This window comes from Capra hircus, assembly GCF_001704415.2.
Source record: "Capra hircus breed San Clemente chromosome X unlocalized genomic scaffold, ASM170441v1, whole genome shotgun sequence".
Taxonomy (NCBI): domain Eukaryota; kingdom Metazoa; phylum Chordata; class Mammalia; order Artiodactyla; family Bovidae; genus Capra; species Capra hircus.
In genome coordinates this window covers 20,082,517-20,101,509 of record NW_017189516.1, presented here as the reverse complement: position 1 = coordinate 20,101,509, position 18,993 = coordinate 20,082,517, and the positions used below count along the sequence as shown (strand labels likewise).

Below are 18,993 nucleotides of genomic sequence, written 5' to 3'. Positions count from 1 at the left end.
GGGATGCTTTCTGATACAGAGGATGATAGCCTTGGGCACTGACAATGCCAGGTGGATATCATGGTTTCTGACTGTGTCCAGGGCAAAAGGATGGAGGCTTGTTGGCCGAGTGTGTGTGAGGAGAGATGAACACACATCAGGACTAGACTTCAGAGAATGTGTCTGTATGGAGATCTGAGTTTGTCCATGATTGTGGGTGCGTTTTGTGCGGGGATGCATGCTCATGTGAGTTTCTCTAGGTCTCTGTGTGTCTGTGTGGTGCCTCTGTGTGTGTGTGTGTGTGTGTAGGCGTATTCATGTGCATGTATGCCCATGAGTATTACCCTGGGCTTGTTTGTGTCAGTATAGATACTTAGATCGGTGTGTTCTATCTCTGTACATGCCTCCGTATGTTTCCCTACTTTTGTGTATTTCTATATGTATCTCCACGTACGTGTCATTCCCAGTGTGCCTCCAGGACGCCCCCCAACCCTGGGCAAGAGTACACTCCGCCCAAGTGTCCACCTCCGCCTGTCTGATGCTGTCTACACCACCCACGCATCCATCTCTGCCTATATGGACGTGGGAAACTGATCTTGCAGAGTACTGCGTGTGACCCTCGGCTCTCGCTGTGAAGGGGTTATTTCTCTACTTTTGAGTTTCCGAGTATAACTCCATTCCCACCCCCCAAATGCCTCCTGTGGTGAATATCAACACTGGAAACCTAGTATCCGCAGAGGGTCCTAGGTGTGGGTGAGAGTGCATGTGAAGACCAGGATGAGACAGGGTGGGAGGCTTGCCTGACGCACCCACGCGACCCTCCGGACAGGCTCCCACCCCGCCCCCATCCCCAAATTGCGCACCCCCAGTCTGAGGCGGGGGAGGGGAGACAGGATGCGGCGTGGCGCTTGCGCACTTATGCCTTCAGCACCGCGGACAGCTCCTTCGCCCCCGCCTGCCGGCGCGCGCCGCCGCCGCCCCGGCACTGAAGGCGCGCTGACGTCACTCGCCGCTCCTCCGCAAACTCCCCTTCGCAGTAGCCTTGGTCGCGTCCGCGCCGCCGCCGGCCCAGCCGGACTGCACCACACGGGGCGCGAAATAGGGGGTCACGGGCGCGACCAACCGCGCTGCGGCGGCGGCGGCGACTCAGCGCTGCCTCAGTCTGCAGCGGGCAGCGGAAGAGACGTGTCGTGCCTGAGAGCGCAGCGGTGCTCCTGGGCCCATCGCGGTCCGCCCCCGCGGCTCCTGACCAGACTGCTCCTAAGACCCCCTGCCCCGCTCTGCAGCCATGAACTACCTACGGCGCCGCCTGTCGGACAGCAACTTCATGGCCAATCTGCCAAATGGGTACATGACAGACCTGCAGCGCCCGCAGCCGCCCCCACCGCCGCCCGCTGCCCCGAGTCCCGGGGCCACTACCGGTCCTGCAACCGCCACTGGCGAGAGGGCCTCTTCGGCCGCCCCCGTGGCCTCTCCAGCTGCCCCTAGCCCCGGGTCCTCGGGGGGCGGTGGCTTCTTCTCGTCGCTGTCCAATGCGGTCAAGCAGACCACAGCGGCCGCGGCCGCCACCTTCAGCGAGCAGGTGGGCGGCGGCTCTGGGGGCGCAGGCCGTGGGGGCGCCGCCGCCAGGGTGCTGCTGGTAATCGACGAGCCCCACACCGACTGGTAAGCCACTGCTGGGGACGTGCCCCCGCGGTTCTGGGTCCCCAGATCATCCCATGATGAGCAATTATTGAGCGCCGCTTGTTTGCCCTCTGTCTGCCCCCCTTGCCCAAACCCTCTTCCTTTAAATTATTATACGAAGCGCTTCCTGTGTGCCCCACCCTTGCTTTCCCGCTGCCCTCACCCAGGCCTTCTTGATCCATACAGGGAGCAGTTATCGGGCGCCTGCTGTGTGCCTCCATTCCACAAACCTGACTTCAGTATATCCTGTGAGCATTCAAGAGTCTGATGTGCCCTGCACCCCGCAACCCGTGCCCCAAAGGTCTTGTCCTCTAATGGATCTTGTGAGCATTTATCAAGTACCGGCAGTGTGCCTCAGTGGGGAGCCCTTCCTCAAGGCGTTTGGCTTACATGAATTCTGTGAACATTTGTTGGGAGCTTGATAGGTGTTTTGTCCTCCTCAGTCCTTGCCCTAAGGCCTTCTCTGATCTCGTGAGCATGTATCCAGAGTGCACTATATGCCCCACCCCAGCCCTCACCTCAAAAACCTTTTAAACTATTCACTGAACATTGAGTGCCTGCTGTGTATCCCACCCCAGCTTCTTGCCAAAAGCGTTGCCTTTAATGGATCCTATGAGTTTTTATTGAATTCCTTCTGTGTGCCCCAATTCAGTCCCCCTAAGGGCTTAATTCTCCAAAGGATCTAAGAAGCATTTATTAAGGGCCTGGTGTATGCCCCATCCCCAAGACCTTTCCTCAAACATATTTTCCTTAAATGAGTTCTATGAGCATTTTTAAACCTACTATGTGAGGCTTATCTTCACACTCTCTGCTCTAAATCCTTTTCCTACAGCAGAAGGATCTAGAAGGCATTCATTTGAGTGCCTCCCCTACCGCCTATTCTCAACTACTTCTTCAACCATCTTTCCTTTGGTGTACCCACCAAGCCTTTACTAACTGCCTGATCTAAAGGTGTGAGCCTTCTCTAAAGACTCTTTCCTTCAGTGTATTCAGCAAGCATTTATTGAGTGCCCACTGTTTACGTCACCCCAGACCCTTTCCCCAATGCTTTTTCCTCCAGTGGCTTCAGTCTGTATATATTGAGCACCATCTGCATGACTCAACCTCAGACCTTCTCCATAAAGACCTTTGCCTCCAATTAATACAGTGATCATATAACTGCACTTACTGTGTAGAACATTTCAATCTGTCTTTCCAAATACCTCTTTAAAATATCACTCCTGGAGCATTTGTGGAGTACCCACTGTGTGCCGATTCTGTGCCTTCTCCATAAAAGCCTTTCTTCCCAAGGATGGAGAATCAAGCTCACATAAATCAAGTTACTGTATCCCCATTTCTCTTCCCCCAAAGACTTTTCCTCCAATGGATCCGGTGATGATATGCTCTTCCATAGCCTCCCCCCCACCCCCGCCCACCGCCACCAATCTTCCCCAAAGACCTTTTCTTTTAATGGATGCAGTGAGCATTTGGTCACTGTCTGCCAGGTGCTTGATTCTAGATCACCTTCCCCCAAAGGCATTTTCCTCCAGCAGCTCCTGTGAGCATTTGTGTAGTGCTTCCTGGGTGCTCTATATTCACACCTCCTCCCCAAAGTGCTTTTCTTCCAGTGGGTGCATGAGCACATTTGCAGTACCTGTTGTGTGTAGGAAGTAGATTCCCCTTCTTTACTCTTAGGATAACCTGTGCCAGTCATACAACATTTCCACAGAGTCCTTTCCTTCGATAAATCTAGAACCAAATTTAGAAGAGTTACCCTTTTCTCACTCTCTTCAGTCTCCCTAGGATTTCCTCTCCCAATCTTAAGACCCCGAAGGGCTTTTTTTCTATTTAAGCCAATAAACACTTAACTGAGGACTTACTACATAAGAGACATTCTCAACTTCCCCTTTCCAAGCTTGGAAGTTCCTGTCCTTGTCTCAAGAGCTCTCTCTCCAGGGGTCCCCTTCAGCCTAAATATATTGAGTACCAGCTCTTTACTGGTTAATTACCTCTCCTCTGCCAGGAGCCCTTACCCAGCAGGCTTTCTCTCTCTTCAGAGCCATTTGTTCATTCTACAGATAGTTGTTGCATACTTTCCATGTGTTAAACTATGGGAGGCATTTATTATGCACTACAGTACATTAGGAAGAAGCCTCCCTCAGTTTCTTTTCCTTCTAATCCCAACCACTAGTTGGATTCTTCATACCTTCTCCTCTACTCAGCCCCAACAATCTTTTAATGAGCACTTATTCTATACTCTGAGAACCCATAGTCAGTGCCTCTTCTCCCCCTCCTGTAGCCCTAATTCCTCCTTCAACAATCTACATCCTGCCTTTCACATGACACAATCTCAAAAACTCACAATGTGTACCTACTGCATTCTGGCTAGGAACCCTCTCCCATGTAGTAGCCATCTTCCCCACTGCCCTTTCCCCCCAATTAATCCAAAAAGGATTTATCACTCTCTTACTGTGTTCTGCTCAAACAACAACATTCCTATCCCTGCAGCAGACTCCTCCACTCTTTTCTCCTTCAATCCATAAAGCATTTATTGAACACGTGTTTTAATTCCTTCACCAACACCCACTCGCACAGATGCCATCTTCCTGGCTAAATTTGCTCTATTGAAGTCAACAAACCTTATTGAAGCCCTTGCTGTACATTGGGGGCTTCCCAGGTGGCGCTAGTGGTAAAGAATCTGCGTGCCAATGCAGGAGATGCAATAGATGCGGTTCTGATCCCTGGTTTGGAAAGATCCACTGGAATATTTTAGTAACCACCCTCCTTTCGACTTACCTTCTTCACTCCAACCCTCCAGGCAGGTTGCTGCTGTCTTTTCCTTCATTCCATTTAACATATATTATCTACAGACCACTGACAAGACCCTTCCCCTTTCCATAATCACAACTCCTATATTTTCTACTTTTTCTTCTAATTTGTCTAGCAAGCACTTACTGAGCACCTGCTGAATTCTGTGAACTATTCTTCCCTTCCACTTCTGTATCCCGAAAACCTTCCTTTATCCCAGCAGTTGCTTCAGTCTTTTCTTCCAGTCGACCTAGCAACTATTTATTTAGTGCCTGGTATAGATGGGGTGGGATGGGTAAAGGGAGAGAGCCTGTGTATACCAGGTTTAGTGCGAAGAACAGAGACTCTCATCACCAGCTTGCAGACATTCAGAACCACACAAGCTTAGGGATTTCAGCCTGGAATAAAAGGAATCATACAAATTCTGTAATGGGGTTGTACACCTAAGTACAGTTTGGTGCCTTCCCCACCAAACCTCACCCCTCTCCTTCCTTCCTGGGTCTTGAGTCCTGTGTGCTTTAAAGCTGAAAACTCAGAATTGAGACTCATCACCTCTTTTTACAGATCATTTAATCCAGTGTTTTTCCAGCTGTAGGTCACCTCTTGGCTTGTGACCAGTGTTTCATTTTTTTCATGAAATGAAAATAAAACTATGATAAATTATAATATTGATACATGAAAATAAAAAATGAGAGTACATTGTACATAGTAAGTGGAATTATTATTTAGTGAAACTTACTCCAATAAGAAATATAATCATTAATGTGTACCATACATATTATATGTATTATTACATATTATATGTAATATGTATTACATATGTATTAATGTAATATGTATTAATACATATTATATGTATCTGTAATATATTTGTTATACAATGGGTTTATAATACCACATACATATATATGTGTATGTTTCTTTTCATGAAATGAATGTTTCTTTTCATGAAATGAAATAGAATAGGAAATATGACCCCATTGTACATATTAAAGGTAATTATTTACTGAAACTTTCATTCTACTATATGCATATTTATATACATTCTAGATACTGCAACACATAATATATAACATGCAATATGTTATATAAGACATCCTATATTAAATTTTCTGTATATGTGTCTTATATAATATATATTATATATATAGAACATTCTTACTGTGGCTTCTTTTCTTAGACTTCCCTGGATGCAGACCCTGAGACTCTGAGATTTGTGTGCAGATTGATCGGGGAGAGCTCTTGGGAACAACACGTGTTGCAGAGGAGGAGTGGGGGAAGCAGGACTTGGCAGATGGAAAGGTTGAGCAGCTGTGATGCTGTGCAACAATTGCTCCAGCCAATCATCTGGGGAGCTCTGGAGATGGGATGACCCTTCAGAGTTGTCCCAATTGAGATGGGATGGCCAGGCTTTTGTAGTCCTGCATTAGTCAGTCAGTGACTACAGGTTGCCCTCTGGGAGGAGGCATAATCTTGCAGAAGGTGAGTCCCTGCTGTAGGGGGCAGTTCCCAGTGATGGACAGCACTGTGAGCCTTCAGCAGCAGATATTCCCGGAAGCTGGAGGACAGTTATGACAAGAAGGAGGGGCTTGAAGATCTGAGTAGAGCACATAGGCAACCCCCAGGACTTCTCAGATTCACTTGCTTTTCAGCAGTAAGTTCATTCCATCTGGGAACAGCATTTCTAGGATTCTAATTGGTCTTGTTTTCTGGGGTGTGTTGGTTACTACGAGTGAAATGACACAGAACATACAAGACATACAAAAGACAGACAGGACACCACTCTGGCCAGAGGAACAACTGGGCAAACTAATTGCCGTTTATTATTATAAAGCCATCCTTAGGCAGAATTCCAGATTGTAAGAATAAGCCTTTTTAGTACAGTGTAGGTGCATACATGTTATCGTATAGCAAAGGGGAGTGAAATCTCCGTCTACTGAAGAGTCTGCCCAAAGCCCTCATCTCCTTCTTATCTCAAGAAGGGAATGCTCCCTCGTTTGCAAGGGACCATTAAACTCAATGCTGTGTCCAGACTGTTTGGCAGAACGCCTCGTATGCAAGGATGCTCAGCCTGAGCAGAGAGACCCGTTTGCAGGCACATCTCTGCTACCCTATTAACCCTTCAGGGGTGCACTTGAAAGAGCACAGTTAGTGGGACAAACTACAGCCTCCACTGTAGTTTGATAAATGTGGCATAAATAAATGATACATTGTTTCCTTCCTATACTACACAATCTAGATTCCCCTTACCCTCAGCTAGCACCTCTCTTGGTCACAGTGGCTTACCTGGTGAGTGATCCATTCCCTCATCATTGAGGGATCCCTGAGTTCCTGGTCCCCATCTGCTCAGGCTATGACTGCTGTACTTGTCCATTTGCCTTCAGTGTTGAACAAGAATACCAACAAGATGTCAAAGCAGACAGCCTGAGGGTCAGATATATTCCTCCCTGCCCCCATTGTTTAATGGCAGCCCTATCAACTCCTGGACTTCCCTGGTGGCTCAGTGGTAAAGAATCCACCTGCTAATGTAGGAGACTTGGGTTTGATCCCTGGGTCAGGAAGATCCCCTCGAGAAGGAAATGGCAACCCACACCAATACTCTTGCCTGGGAAATCCCATGGACAGAGGAACCTGGTGGGCTACAGTCTATGGGGTTGCAAAGAGTCAGGCACGGCTTAGCAACTAAACAACAGCAACTATCTCCTTCTGATGATCGGGGTCTATGGACCTGCTGAGACAGACTCATCTTCTTATCCATTGGCTTGTGAAACCTGAAGTGTCCAGGTAACAGTCAAAGCTTAGAATGTAATGCTGTGTCCCCTGGTAGCAGTGTTCCCCCTTGGAGAATCAGGACCTTTAACCTTGCAGAGCCCTAAGGAAAAAGGAAACACACATTCCAAAAGTGGATCCAGGGATTGATGGTAAGCTAGGCCGCTCCTACTTTCACCTCTGAGTTCCCAAACCAGTGTATTCTACCTGTAAGGAACACAGCCCAAACAATGTTCATTGATTTAGGGTGTATACTGTGTTTTGGAGGATGGTACCCCACATCTTGCACAGTGTCACCTCCAAGCTGAAATCTTAGCTGTGGATATACCAATTTGTTCCATCACTCTGTCTGACTAGCAGCTTCTGCATGGTGTGGTATAGAATGTCATCAGTATAAAATGTCAGTTGATTACACCTCCTTTGCTGTAAAGTGTGTCCTTCAGTTTGTTTCACTGTTGTGTGGAATGCCATACTGGTGGATCAAATATTATGTAAGCCCTTGGACAGTGATGCTGGCTAAGGTCTGGTAGTCAGGAAAAGCAAACTCATATATAGAATATTCCAGTCAAAATGAATCATTACTCTTTCCAGAATAGAAGGCCCAGTGTAGTCAGCTCACCACAGAGTGGCTGGTTGCCTTCCTAAGGGACGGTGCTGTGTTGGGGACCCAATATTGGTCTCTGATGCTGGCAGGTTGGACATTCAGCAATGATGCCATAGGCCCCACACTCAGCCTCCATCTCTGTTACCCTTGCCATTTCATATGTGTGCCCATCTGCCAGTGCTGGGGCAGCTGATTCTAGAAACTGGCTGACATCATTTGGCTGAGTCATTCTACCTACCTGGTTGCTTAGTGCCACTTTCAGGGTGGATGCTATCTGGTGGGTGTTAACACACAATACAAAGATCTTCACTCCATTTCATCTCCAGTCCCATTTGTCCACCCATATTTCGGTGTCCCAGACCTCCTTTTCCTGATCTTCCAATATTGTTCCTTCAGGGCCTCTGCCTAATCAGCCAAGCCATTTACCACTGCCCATCAGTGAATATGTATTTGAATCTTGGGTTGCTTCTCTTTCCCAACAGAATAGATGACCAGGTGCACAGACCAAAGCTCTGCCCCTTGAGAGTTTTGCCACTGTTTTTCAAGGCCACTCTGAAAGGGGCTATAGGATCACCCCTGTTCATTTTTGTCTATTCCACGCACATAGCAAGCCAACCCATTTGTGAACCAAGCTTAAGATTTTTCTCCCTTCATCTGCTGGTTCTAAGGAGTTCTCTTAGTGAGCTGAGGGAGGCACTAACACAACAGTGTGGATGACACAGGCATCCGGGTTACTTGCTCAGACAGCTTGCTTGGTCCTCTCTGGGATCGATCCTGGCTGCTGGACCTGACTTCATTACTTGGTGGGCCTGGTGCGACCCAGCTCATAACAGGCACCAGGATACATGGTTCCTTGGTACCCTGTGGTCAAGCATTCTGTCTCACCCAGGGTCCAGTACTGTACCAGGATTTGTTTCTCAAAAGCTGTGTAATTCTCTGCTGCAGATGGCATGGCCTTGGTCCAGAACCCCAGGGGCCTCCCAGTCAGGCATCCCATAAGCTCCACACTGCATTTTCCCCCACAATGCAGTATCGTAGGATCTGCTGGATCATATACCCTGAGTGGCAGGACTGCTTGCACCACAGCCTGGACCTATTCAGGGCTAGCAGCCTTAGATGTCACCTGAAATATGGATCAGAGCAGTATTTCCAGGTGTGGAATATGCTGCCTCCAGAACCTGAGGAATCTTCCCATTTGTTATGTTTTTATTCATCATAGTGGGAGGTGTGTGATGCGAAGCTTTGCCCTATGATTTGGAGGGGCTGTTCTGGCATACCTTGTACCCCCAAATCCCTAAAAACTGTACTAATATGGCAGGACCTTGAGAGTTTTTAGGGTTTACCTCCCACCCTCTGGAGTGCATGTGTCTTATCAATGCAGTGTGCTAACCAACTCTTGCTCATCTTGCCTATCAATACGGTGTAATTGTTATAGTAGTCCAGTGTGATAGTCCCTGGGATGTCCAGATAGTCCATTCCTCCTTCGACTATATGATAACATAGGATGAGAAAGATAACTTAGCCCTATGGCAAGACCATCAATGTATATTGTGGTCAGTCCCAGATGAATGTGAAACGTCTCTGATCTTCTGATCAAAATAGAAAAGGTATTCACTATATCAGTGGCCACCTGCCATACCTGAGATCTTTTCATTTGCTCCAGCAATGTCAGCATGACTAGTACTGCAGCTTCAATCAGTGCTACCATTTGGTTGAGCTTGCAGTAGTCTACATTCTCAAGGATCTATCCAGCCTCCTCAGGGCCCAAATTGGTTAACTCAGCAGAGAGATGATGGGACTGAGCTTCCCGGGTGACTCAGCTGGTAGAGAATCTGCCTGCAATGCAGGATACCCCTGTTCGATTTCTGGGTCCGGAAGTTCCCTTGGAGAAGGGATAGGCTACCCACTCCAGTATTCTTGGGCTTCCCTGGTGGCTCTGATAGTAAAGAATCCACCTGCAATGCAGGAGACCTGGGTTTGATCCCTGGGTTGGGAAGATCCCCTAGAGGAGAGCACGGCAACCCACTCCAGTATTCTTGCCTGGAGAATCCCCATGGACAGAGGAGCATGGCGGGCTACAGTCCATGGGGTCACAAAGAATCAGACTCGACTGAGCAACTAAGCGCATATACATGGTGGGACTAACACCCCTGCATCCTTAGGATCTTTCAGAGGGACACTAATTTCTACCATCACCCTTAGGATAGATACAGTATTGTCTTTGATTTATAGCTTTGCTCAGGGAAGGCAGGAATAGTTTCCAAGGCATCCATTTGAACTTCCCAGCTACCATAGCTCTTCCCCCGCAGGCCAAGGAACTCATGTAGGGGTTCTGAAAACTACAGATATGTCCATTCCAATTAGGTGTTTGTGGGCTGGTGAAGTGATCACTAGGTGGACCTGTGGACCCAGTGAACCCACTGTGACCAGGACCTGGGCTGGGACTTCACTTATGACCTTACCTCCACTGTGCTTCTCAACATGTCTGCTGCTACTCTCACCAACGTATTCCTCATTTGTAATTTGGATATACGCTCTGGGCCCTCCCATAAAATATAGTCAGCTAGTTGGTTTTCCAGACTGGAGTAGTGTATCTTCTCTAACACATCAGCTTCTCTGAGCCCTTTGATCCTTTCCTCCACAATCTGCCATTGAAGTCTGGTATTTCTACTTCACTTGGTGTGGGCCACTGTTCTTGCCAGGCTTCCACAAGTCATCCAAAAATTGTATCAGCAACATTTCCTAGAGTCCTTACCATGGTTTTAAGTTCTGTGTCTTGGGACAGTGCTCCAAGTTCATGCTTCATTCCCTTGATCCATTGTCCTCAGCATCCAGTCTCAGGCTTGCTTTCCCAGTTCCTGCCGATACATGTTAGCCAGATTCTTCAGCTTCCACATATCATTCCTTTGCTTTCTTTGCAAGCTGAGAACCTCTCCAGTAGGTTGTGCTAGGATTTGACCCTAGTTATTGATCTGGTTGCCACGAGGGGAAGGGAAGTTGAAGGGAAGAATTGTTTTATAAGGCACATGCTTCACTCAAGGCCTGTGCATCATCTTCGAGCAAAGGGAAGGTCTATATTCTAACAAAGAGAAGTGGGCTAATTCTGCAGACCCAGTGGGTTCAGGTGAATCTGTAAGGTCAGGGTGTTAAATGCATCTTCCCAGATAGCCCCATCCCAATCTCAGGGCTCCACTCATATCCTATTAGGGCCCTGAGCATGGAACAGGGGATGTACTGGGCCTGAGAATTCAACCTTCTCTGAAGTTCTGCTACCCTTACAGTTAAGTCTTAAGTCTGATCTTCTCCTCCATCTGCCCTCTGGTCACAGAAGATTGAGGTTTCCTTAAATACACCCAAATTTGCTGCCATATTGACTGCAGCACTTTCACAGCATCATCTTTTAGGATTTTAAATAGCTCCACTGGAATTTCATCACCTCCACTAGCTTTGTTTGTAGTGAGGCTTCCGAAGGTCCGCTTGACTTCACATTCCAGGATGTTTGGCTCTAGGTGAGTGATCACACCATCGTGATTATCTGGGTCGTGAAGCTCTTTTTTATACAGTTCTGTGTATTCTTGCCACCTCTTCTTAATATCTTCTGCTTCTGTTAGGTCCATACCATTTCTGCCCTTTATTGAGCCCATCTTTGCATGAAATATTCCTTTGTTATCTCTAATTTTCTTGAAGACATCTCTAGTCTTTCCCATTCTATTGTTTTCCTCTATTTCTTTGCACTGATCACTAAGCAAGGTTTTCTTATCTCTCCTTGCTCTTCTTTGGAACTGTGCATTCAGATGCTTATATCTTTCCTTTTCTCCTTTGCTTTTTGCTTCTCTTCTTTTCACAGCTATTTGTAAGACCTCCTTAGACAGCCATTTGCTTTTATGCATTTCTTTTTCTTAGGGATGGTCTGATCCCTGTCTCCTGTACAATGTCATGAACTTCCATCCATAATTCATCAGGCATTCTGTCTATGAGATCTAGTCCCTTAAATCTATTTCTCACTTTCTCTGTATAATCGTTAAGGATTTGATTTAGTTCATACCTGAATGGTCTAGTGGTTTTCCCTACTTTCTTCAATTTAAGTCTGAATTTGGCAATAAGGAGTTCATGATCTGAGCCACAGTCAGCTCCCGGTCTTGTTTTTGCTGACTGTATAGAGCTTCTCCATCTTTGGCTGCAAAGAATATAATCAATCTGATTTCGGTGTCGACCATCTGGTGATGTCCATGTGTAGAGTCTTCTGTTGTGTTGTTGTAAGAGGATATTTGTTATGACCAGTGTGTTCTCTTGGTAAAACTCTGTTAGCCTTTGCCTTGTTTCATTCTGTACTCCAAGGTCAAATTTGCCTGTCACTCCAGGTATTTTTTGACTTCCTAGTCCCATCCAGTCCCCTATAATGAAAAGAACATCTTTGCATTCCAGTCCCATATAATGAAAAGGACATCTTGTTTTGGTTTTAGTTCTAGAAGGTCTTGTAGGTCTTCATAGAACCATTCAACTTCAGCTTCTTCAGCATTACTGGTCAGGGCATAGACTTGGATTACTGTGATATTGAATAGTTTTCCTTGGAAATGAACAGAGATCATACTGTCATTTTTGAGATTGCATCCAGGTACTGCATTTCAGACTCTTTTGTTTACTATGAGGGCTACTCCATTTCTTCTAAGGGATTCTTGCCCACAGTGTAGATATAATGATCATCTGAGTTAAATTCACCCATTTCAGTCCATTTTAGTTCGCTGATTCATAGAATGTCGACGTTCACTCTTGCCATCTCTTGTTTGACCACTTCCAATTTGCCTCGATTCATGGTTCCTATGCAATATTACTCTTTAGAGCATTGGACCTTGCTTCCACCACCAGTCCCATCCACAACTGGGTGTTGTTTTTACTTTGGCTCCGTCTCTTCATTCTTTCTGGAGTTATTTCTCCAGTGATCTCTAGTAGCGTATTGGGCACCTACCAACCTGGGGAATTCATCTTGCAGTGTCCTATCTCTTTGCCTTTTCATACTGTTCATGGGGGTCTCAAGGCAAGAATACTGAAGTGGTTTGCCATTCCCTTCTCCAATGGACCACATTTTATCAGAACTCTCCACCATGACCTGGAAGAGGTCAGTTTTCATTCCAATCCCGAAGAAAGGCAATGCCAAAGAATGCTCAAACTACCACACAATTGCACTCATCACCCACACTAGTAAAAAGTAATGCTCAAAATTCTCCAAGCCAGGCTTCAGCAATACGTGAACCATGAACTTCCAGATGTTCAAGCTGGATTTAGAAAAGGCAGAGGAACCAGAGATCAAATTGCCAAAATCCACTGGATCATTGAAAAAGCAAGAGAGTTCCAGAAAAACATCTATTTCTGCTTTATTGACTATGCCAAAGCCTTTGACTGTGTGGATCACAATAAACTACAGAAAATTCTCAAAGAGATGGGAATACCAGACCACCTGACCTGCCTCTTGAGAAATCTGTATGCAGGTTAGGAAGCAACAGTTAGAACTGGACATGGAACAACAGACTGGTTCCAAATAGGAAAAGGAGTACGTCAAGGCTGTATATTGTCACCCTGCTTATTTAACTTCTATGCAGAGTACATCATGAGAAATGCTGGGCTGGAAGAAGTGCAAGCTGGAATCAAGATTGCCAGGAGAAATGCCAATAACCTCAGATATGCAGATGATACCATCCTTATGGCAGAAAGTGAAGAAGAACTAAAGAGCCTCTTGATGAAAGTGAAAGAGGAGAGTGAAAAAGTTGGCTTAAAGCTCAACATTCAGAAAACTAAGATCATGGCATCCAGTCCCATCACTTCATGGGAAATAAATGGGGAAACAGTGGCAGGCTTTATTTTTGGGGCTCCAAAATCACTGCAGATGGTGACTGCAGCCATGAAATTAAAAGACACTAACTCCTTGGAAGAAAAGTTATGACCAACCTAGACATCATATTAAAAAACAGGAACACTACTTTGCCAACAAAGGCCCATCTAGTCAAGGCTATGGTTTTTCCAATAGTCATGTATGGATGTGAGCGTTGGACTATAGAGAAAGCTGAGCACTGAAGAACTGATGCTTTTGAACTGTGGTGTTGGAGAAGACTCTTGAGAGTCCCTTGGCCTGCAAGGAGATCCAACCAGTCCATCCTAAGGGAAATCAGTCCTGAGTATTCATTGGAAGGACTGATGTTGAAGCTGATACTCTGATCCTTTGGCCACCTGATGTGAAGAGCTGACTCATCTGAAAAGACCCTGATGCTGGGAAAGATTGAAGGCAGGAGGAGAAGGGGACAACAGAGGATGAGATGTTTGGATGGCATCATCGACTCAATGAGCATGAGTTTGAGTAAACTCTGGGAGTTGGTAATGGACAGGGAAGCCTGGTGTGCTGCAGTGCATGGGGTCGCAAAGAGTCGGACACAACTGAGCAACTGGACTGAACTAAATACACCCAAGGAGGTCTTTTGTCTTTTACATTTTGCTGTTTTTAAAAAATTATTTATTTGACTGTGTCAGGTTTTAGTTGCAGCACATGGGATCTTTAGTTGCAGCATGTAGGATCTAGTTCCCTGAGCATGGTTTGAACCTGGGCCCCCTGTCTTGGAAGCACAGACTCTTAGCCACTGGACCACAGGCACATCCCTACATTTTGCTTTGAATTGGTGATTATTCACCCTAAGCATGTCATATATTTCTTCAGCTAATCAAATGGTGTTTAGTCCCCTGAGTCTGGTTGTCATTTCCCTCACACCTGTCAAGTACCAGCAATATTTCACCAGCTGGTGCATTCCCTTCCACTAGTATCTCATTACAGTCTACCATCAGTTAAGTTACTGCTGCTTCAAAACCCCATGGGCCTGCACTGTAATTCTCCCACTCAGGAGAATCCACTCCATGCCACATCTTCTCCTTGAAGACATCTCCAGCATCATAGGGTTTGCTACATCTTATGGTGCAAGTGGCATCCTGCTTGTACCACAGCCCAGACATGCCACAGGGCACTTTGTGTTACTACAGCATGTCAGAGGCCATCTATGCTGCATGCATGCATGCTAAGTCACTTCAGTCATGTCCAACTCTTTGCAACCCCATGGACTGTAGCCCACCAGACTCCTCTGTCCATGGGATTCTCCAGGCAAGAACACTGGAGTGGGTTGCCATGCCCTCCTCCAGGGGATCTTTCCAACCCAGGGATAGAACCCATGTCTCCTGAGGCTCCTGCATTGCAGGTGGATTCTTTACCACTGAGCCACCATGAAAGCCCTCATCTATGCTCCACCAGCACAAATGATGGCTCCTTTTTGCCTGCGGGCTGCTGGGTGGCCCAGCTCCAGAAAGGCAGTAGAGTTTTCTTTGTAGTTTGACTTCTCTGACCCACTGTTTTAGGTTGGGATCTCTGAAACAGATTTTCCAGGCAGAGAATTGCATGCACAGGCTTATTTGGGAGTGCCTTTGGGATCAACAAGTGGTGCTAGTGGTCAAGAACCCACCTGCCAATGCGGGAAATGTAAGACGCTGGTTTGATCCCTGGATCAGGAAGATCCCCTGGAGGAGGGCATGGCAACCCCCTCCAGTATTCTTACCCGGGAAATCCCATGGACAGAGGAGCCTGGTAGGCTATAGTGCATGGGCTCGCAAAGAGTCAGATACAACTAAAGCAACTTAGCACACATGCATTGGGATCAACAGCTGTAAGGAAGGCAAAGTTGAGCAGTTGGAAAAGTGGGTCCACAGTGCAGTTGCCTCTGAGGCGTCTGCTGATCCTAGGGAGAGCTTCTAGGGAGATCCTAGGGTAGTCCTTCAGAGTCAGCCTATAATTGAGGCTAAGAGGCTGGCTTTCATACTCACTCACAGACCAGACATAATCCATGGGCTGTCCAAAATAGGTATAACCTTGGGCAGGAAAGTTCCCTGTAGTAGAAGATAATTCCCCAAAGGACACAGCTGCAATCTGTCAACAGCTGATAGTCAGGGTGCATTGGCCCTGAGAGGAGACCCAAGAAGAGTACCATAGCATCCACTACATATATGGTCAAAAAAGTTTGAAAAAGAAAGTGGTGATATAGTCTACACTCATCATCATTTTCTAAATGAAAAATGCACAGGTCTAAGAGACTCTCTTCCAACATCTGTGAGGGGACAGTGTCAGAGATGAGGTGGGAGGTAGGAGGGAAGAGTGAAAGAAGAAAATAGCTTGTGGTCTTTGGGGTATGTCAGTGAAATCACCAGAGTCCAGTTGTACAGCATGTATATCAGAGACCCTGATGGTATGCATGTAGGCAATCCCAGGAGTGGCTCCTCCCCTCAATCCCTGTCTATGAAAAACCTGATTGGTGATGAGCTTCTATTTGTGGACAAGCCTGTCAGATAGGAATCCTGGGCCTGGTGGAGGAGTCTAGCTGGGGATGGGCCCAGGGACAGTGACTTAGCAATTCGTGATATGCCTACCGCCATTCCTACCCCTCTTCCCTCCTGTAGTTTCCCCTTATCCTCAGCGGCATTTCCCTCCACCCTTATCATGGTTGACTCTGGCTTCTATTGATCCCTCACCAGCTTGCGGCCCTTAGTCTGCTCTTCCTTTTCTGATGCAGCTGCCCACTCATGGCTGCTGTGTCCCTCTCGGTGCACAACAACACATAGTAAATGTGTTCCTCCTTGGGAAAGGACCCAAGCAAAGAGATGCTGCAGCTCTCACAGACAGGCACCATATATATATATATATATGGTGGATCAGCTGGTCAAGAACCTGCCTGCCAATGCAGAAATGCAAGAGACGCAGGTTCAATCCCTGGGTTGGGAAGATCTTCTGGAGAAGGAAATGACAACCCACTCTAGTATTCTTGCCTGGAGAATCCCATGGACAGAGGAGCCTGGCAGGCTGTAGTCCATTGGGTCGCAAAAGAGTTGGACACAACTGAGTATGCACACACACACACACACAGATATAGATATGTCCTCTAAGAATCTATGCCATTTTACAAACCTCCGTGCTATTTCAAAGTATGTTACAGTGTACAAAGGACTCCTTGTTTTGAGAAGTTTTTCAAATAGCACTGTGACAAGCAAACCATACTTTGGCAAATGCCTGCACTCTGTTTTAAGAACTTATAATTTGCAGTGTCCTTTGACATTTAAGTCACCCTCGTGGCTCAGACGGTAAAGTGTCTGCCTACAATGCAGGGACCCAGGTTCAATCCCTGAGTCGGTAAGATCCTCTGGAGAAGGCAATGACAACCCACTCTAGTACTCTTGCCTGGAAAATCCCATGGATGGAGGAGCCTGGTAGGCTACAGTCCATGGGGTCGCAAAGAGTTGGACACGACTGAGCAACTTCACTTTCACTTTGACATTTACAGGGCTTCCCTTGTGGCTTAGCTGGTAAAGAATTCGCCTGCAATGTGGGAGACCTGGATATGATCCCTGGGTTGGGAAGATCTGGAGAAGGAAAAGGCTACCGATTCCAGTATTCCATGGACTATGCAGTCCATGGAGCCACAAAGAGTCAGACACGACTGAGCAATTTAGTACCTTGATATTTACATACCTCCACAAGGATTATAACAGACTTCATTGTTCACAAACAACTGTTAGGTTTTTTCAAAATATTTCAACCATCATAAATCACTTTATAGTTTCTGTAGTGGCACTGAAGGAGCAAAGGGGTCAAAGGACCAGTCTGGGTTTTGTCTTTCTGAGATTTGAGCATTGACAGATGTGCTCTGCTTTTCCTCTCCAGGGCGAAATACTTCAAAGGGAAAAAGATCCATGGAGAAATTGACATTAAAGTAGAACAGGTTAGTTGGGGCAGGTGGACCTGGGGGGTCAACTGTCCATACTGTAAACTGAGTGGTCTTTTGTGTGTACTGTGAGTGAATCCCTGATTTTTTTTCCTTCCTAGGCTGAATTCTCTGATCTCAACCTTGTGGCTCATGCCAATGGTGGATTCTCTGTGGACATGGAAGTTCTTCGGAATGGGGTAAAAGTTGTGCGGTGAGTGTAAAAATGTTACCTTGGTATTATCGGAGAGACATAAGGGCTCCCTTAGAGCTGAGGGAGATTCCCCACCTCCTCTCCTATCTTTCTGTGAACAAGACTTAGGCACATTACAGTAGCCAAGATATGGAGACAACCTAAGTATCCATCAATGGATGAATGGATAAAGAAGAAGTGGTACACACACATACACACACAAAGGGATATTATTCAGCCATGAGAAAGAAGGAAATCCTGCCATTTGTGACAACATGGATGGATCTTGAGGCCATTATGCTAAGTGAGATAAATCAGACAGAGAAAGAGAAATACTGTATGATATCACTTATATGTGGAGTCTAAAAGACCCAAACTAATAGAAATCACCTTTCTAGAAAGGTGATTGCTAGAGGCTGGGGGAGGGTGTGTAAGAATAGGAGAGATGTTTAAGAGTCCAAGTTTGCAACTGGTAGATAAATAAGTCCGAGAGATCTAATTCACAGTATGCATGATAAAGACAATAATACTGTATCATAATCAGCAAATCTCCTATTATAAAAGACTAGATCTTAATTATTCCTACCATGAAAAAAAGAAATGATAATTATGTGTCATGGTAAGGTTACTAACTAATGGTACAATGGCAGTCATGTTATATTAATATAAATGTATCAAATAACATGTTATACACCTTCCCTGGTGGCTCAGTGGTAAAGAACCTGCCTGCAATGCAGGAGACCCGAGTTCCATCTCTAGGTCGAGAAGATCCTCTGGAGAAGGGATTTTCTACCCACTCCAGTATTCTTGCCTGGGAAATCCCATGGACAGAGGAGCCTGGCTGGCTACGGTCCATGGGGATGCAAAAGAGTTGGACACAACCTAGCAACTAAATAATACATCTTATACTTATATTATGATTGACATATAACATGTCAATTATATTCCAATTTTTTTTAAGAACTTAGGAACAGAATGAAAGGAGATAGCTTCTCTTCTGAAGAAAGGAGATAGCCTCTCTTCTGAAGAAGAGCCAAGGATCTCAGAAGACAACAAGCCAAATTTTTCAGCAACTAATTCAACAAGCATTTCTTGAGCATCTACTGCATACTGGGTGCTACTCTCAGGATTTCACATTCAACAAATATTTACTGAGTATCTGTTGTGTGCCAGGAGCTATTCTTCATGCTGAGGTCCTG

General features: G+C 46.1%; 1 protein-coding gene across 2 annotated transcripts in view; it reads left to right on the top strand.

Moving 5' to 3' along the window:
- Positions 1-1,125: 1,125 nt before the first annotated feature.
- Positions 1,126-18,993, top strand: part of SYN1 (synapsin I) — a 53,922-nt gene continuing 36,054 nt past the window's right edge. For both annotated transcript variants that reach the window (XM_018043747.1, XM_018043746.1), the window contains exons 1-3: positions 1,126-1,644; positions 17,562-17,619; positions 17,724-17,815. In XM_018043747.1, the coding sequence (XP_017899236.1) occupies positions 1,268-1,644; positions 17,562-17,619; positions 17,724-17,815 (527 nt within the window). In that variant the 5' untranslated portion in view covers positions 1,126-1,267. The remainder of the gene's footprint in view (positions 1,645-17,561; positions 17,620-17,723; positions 17,816-18,993) is intronic.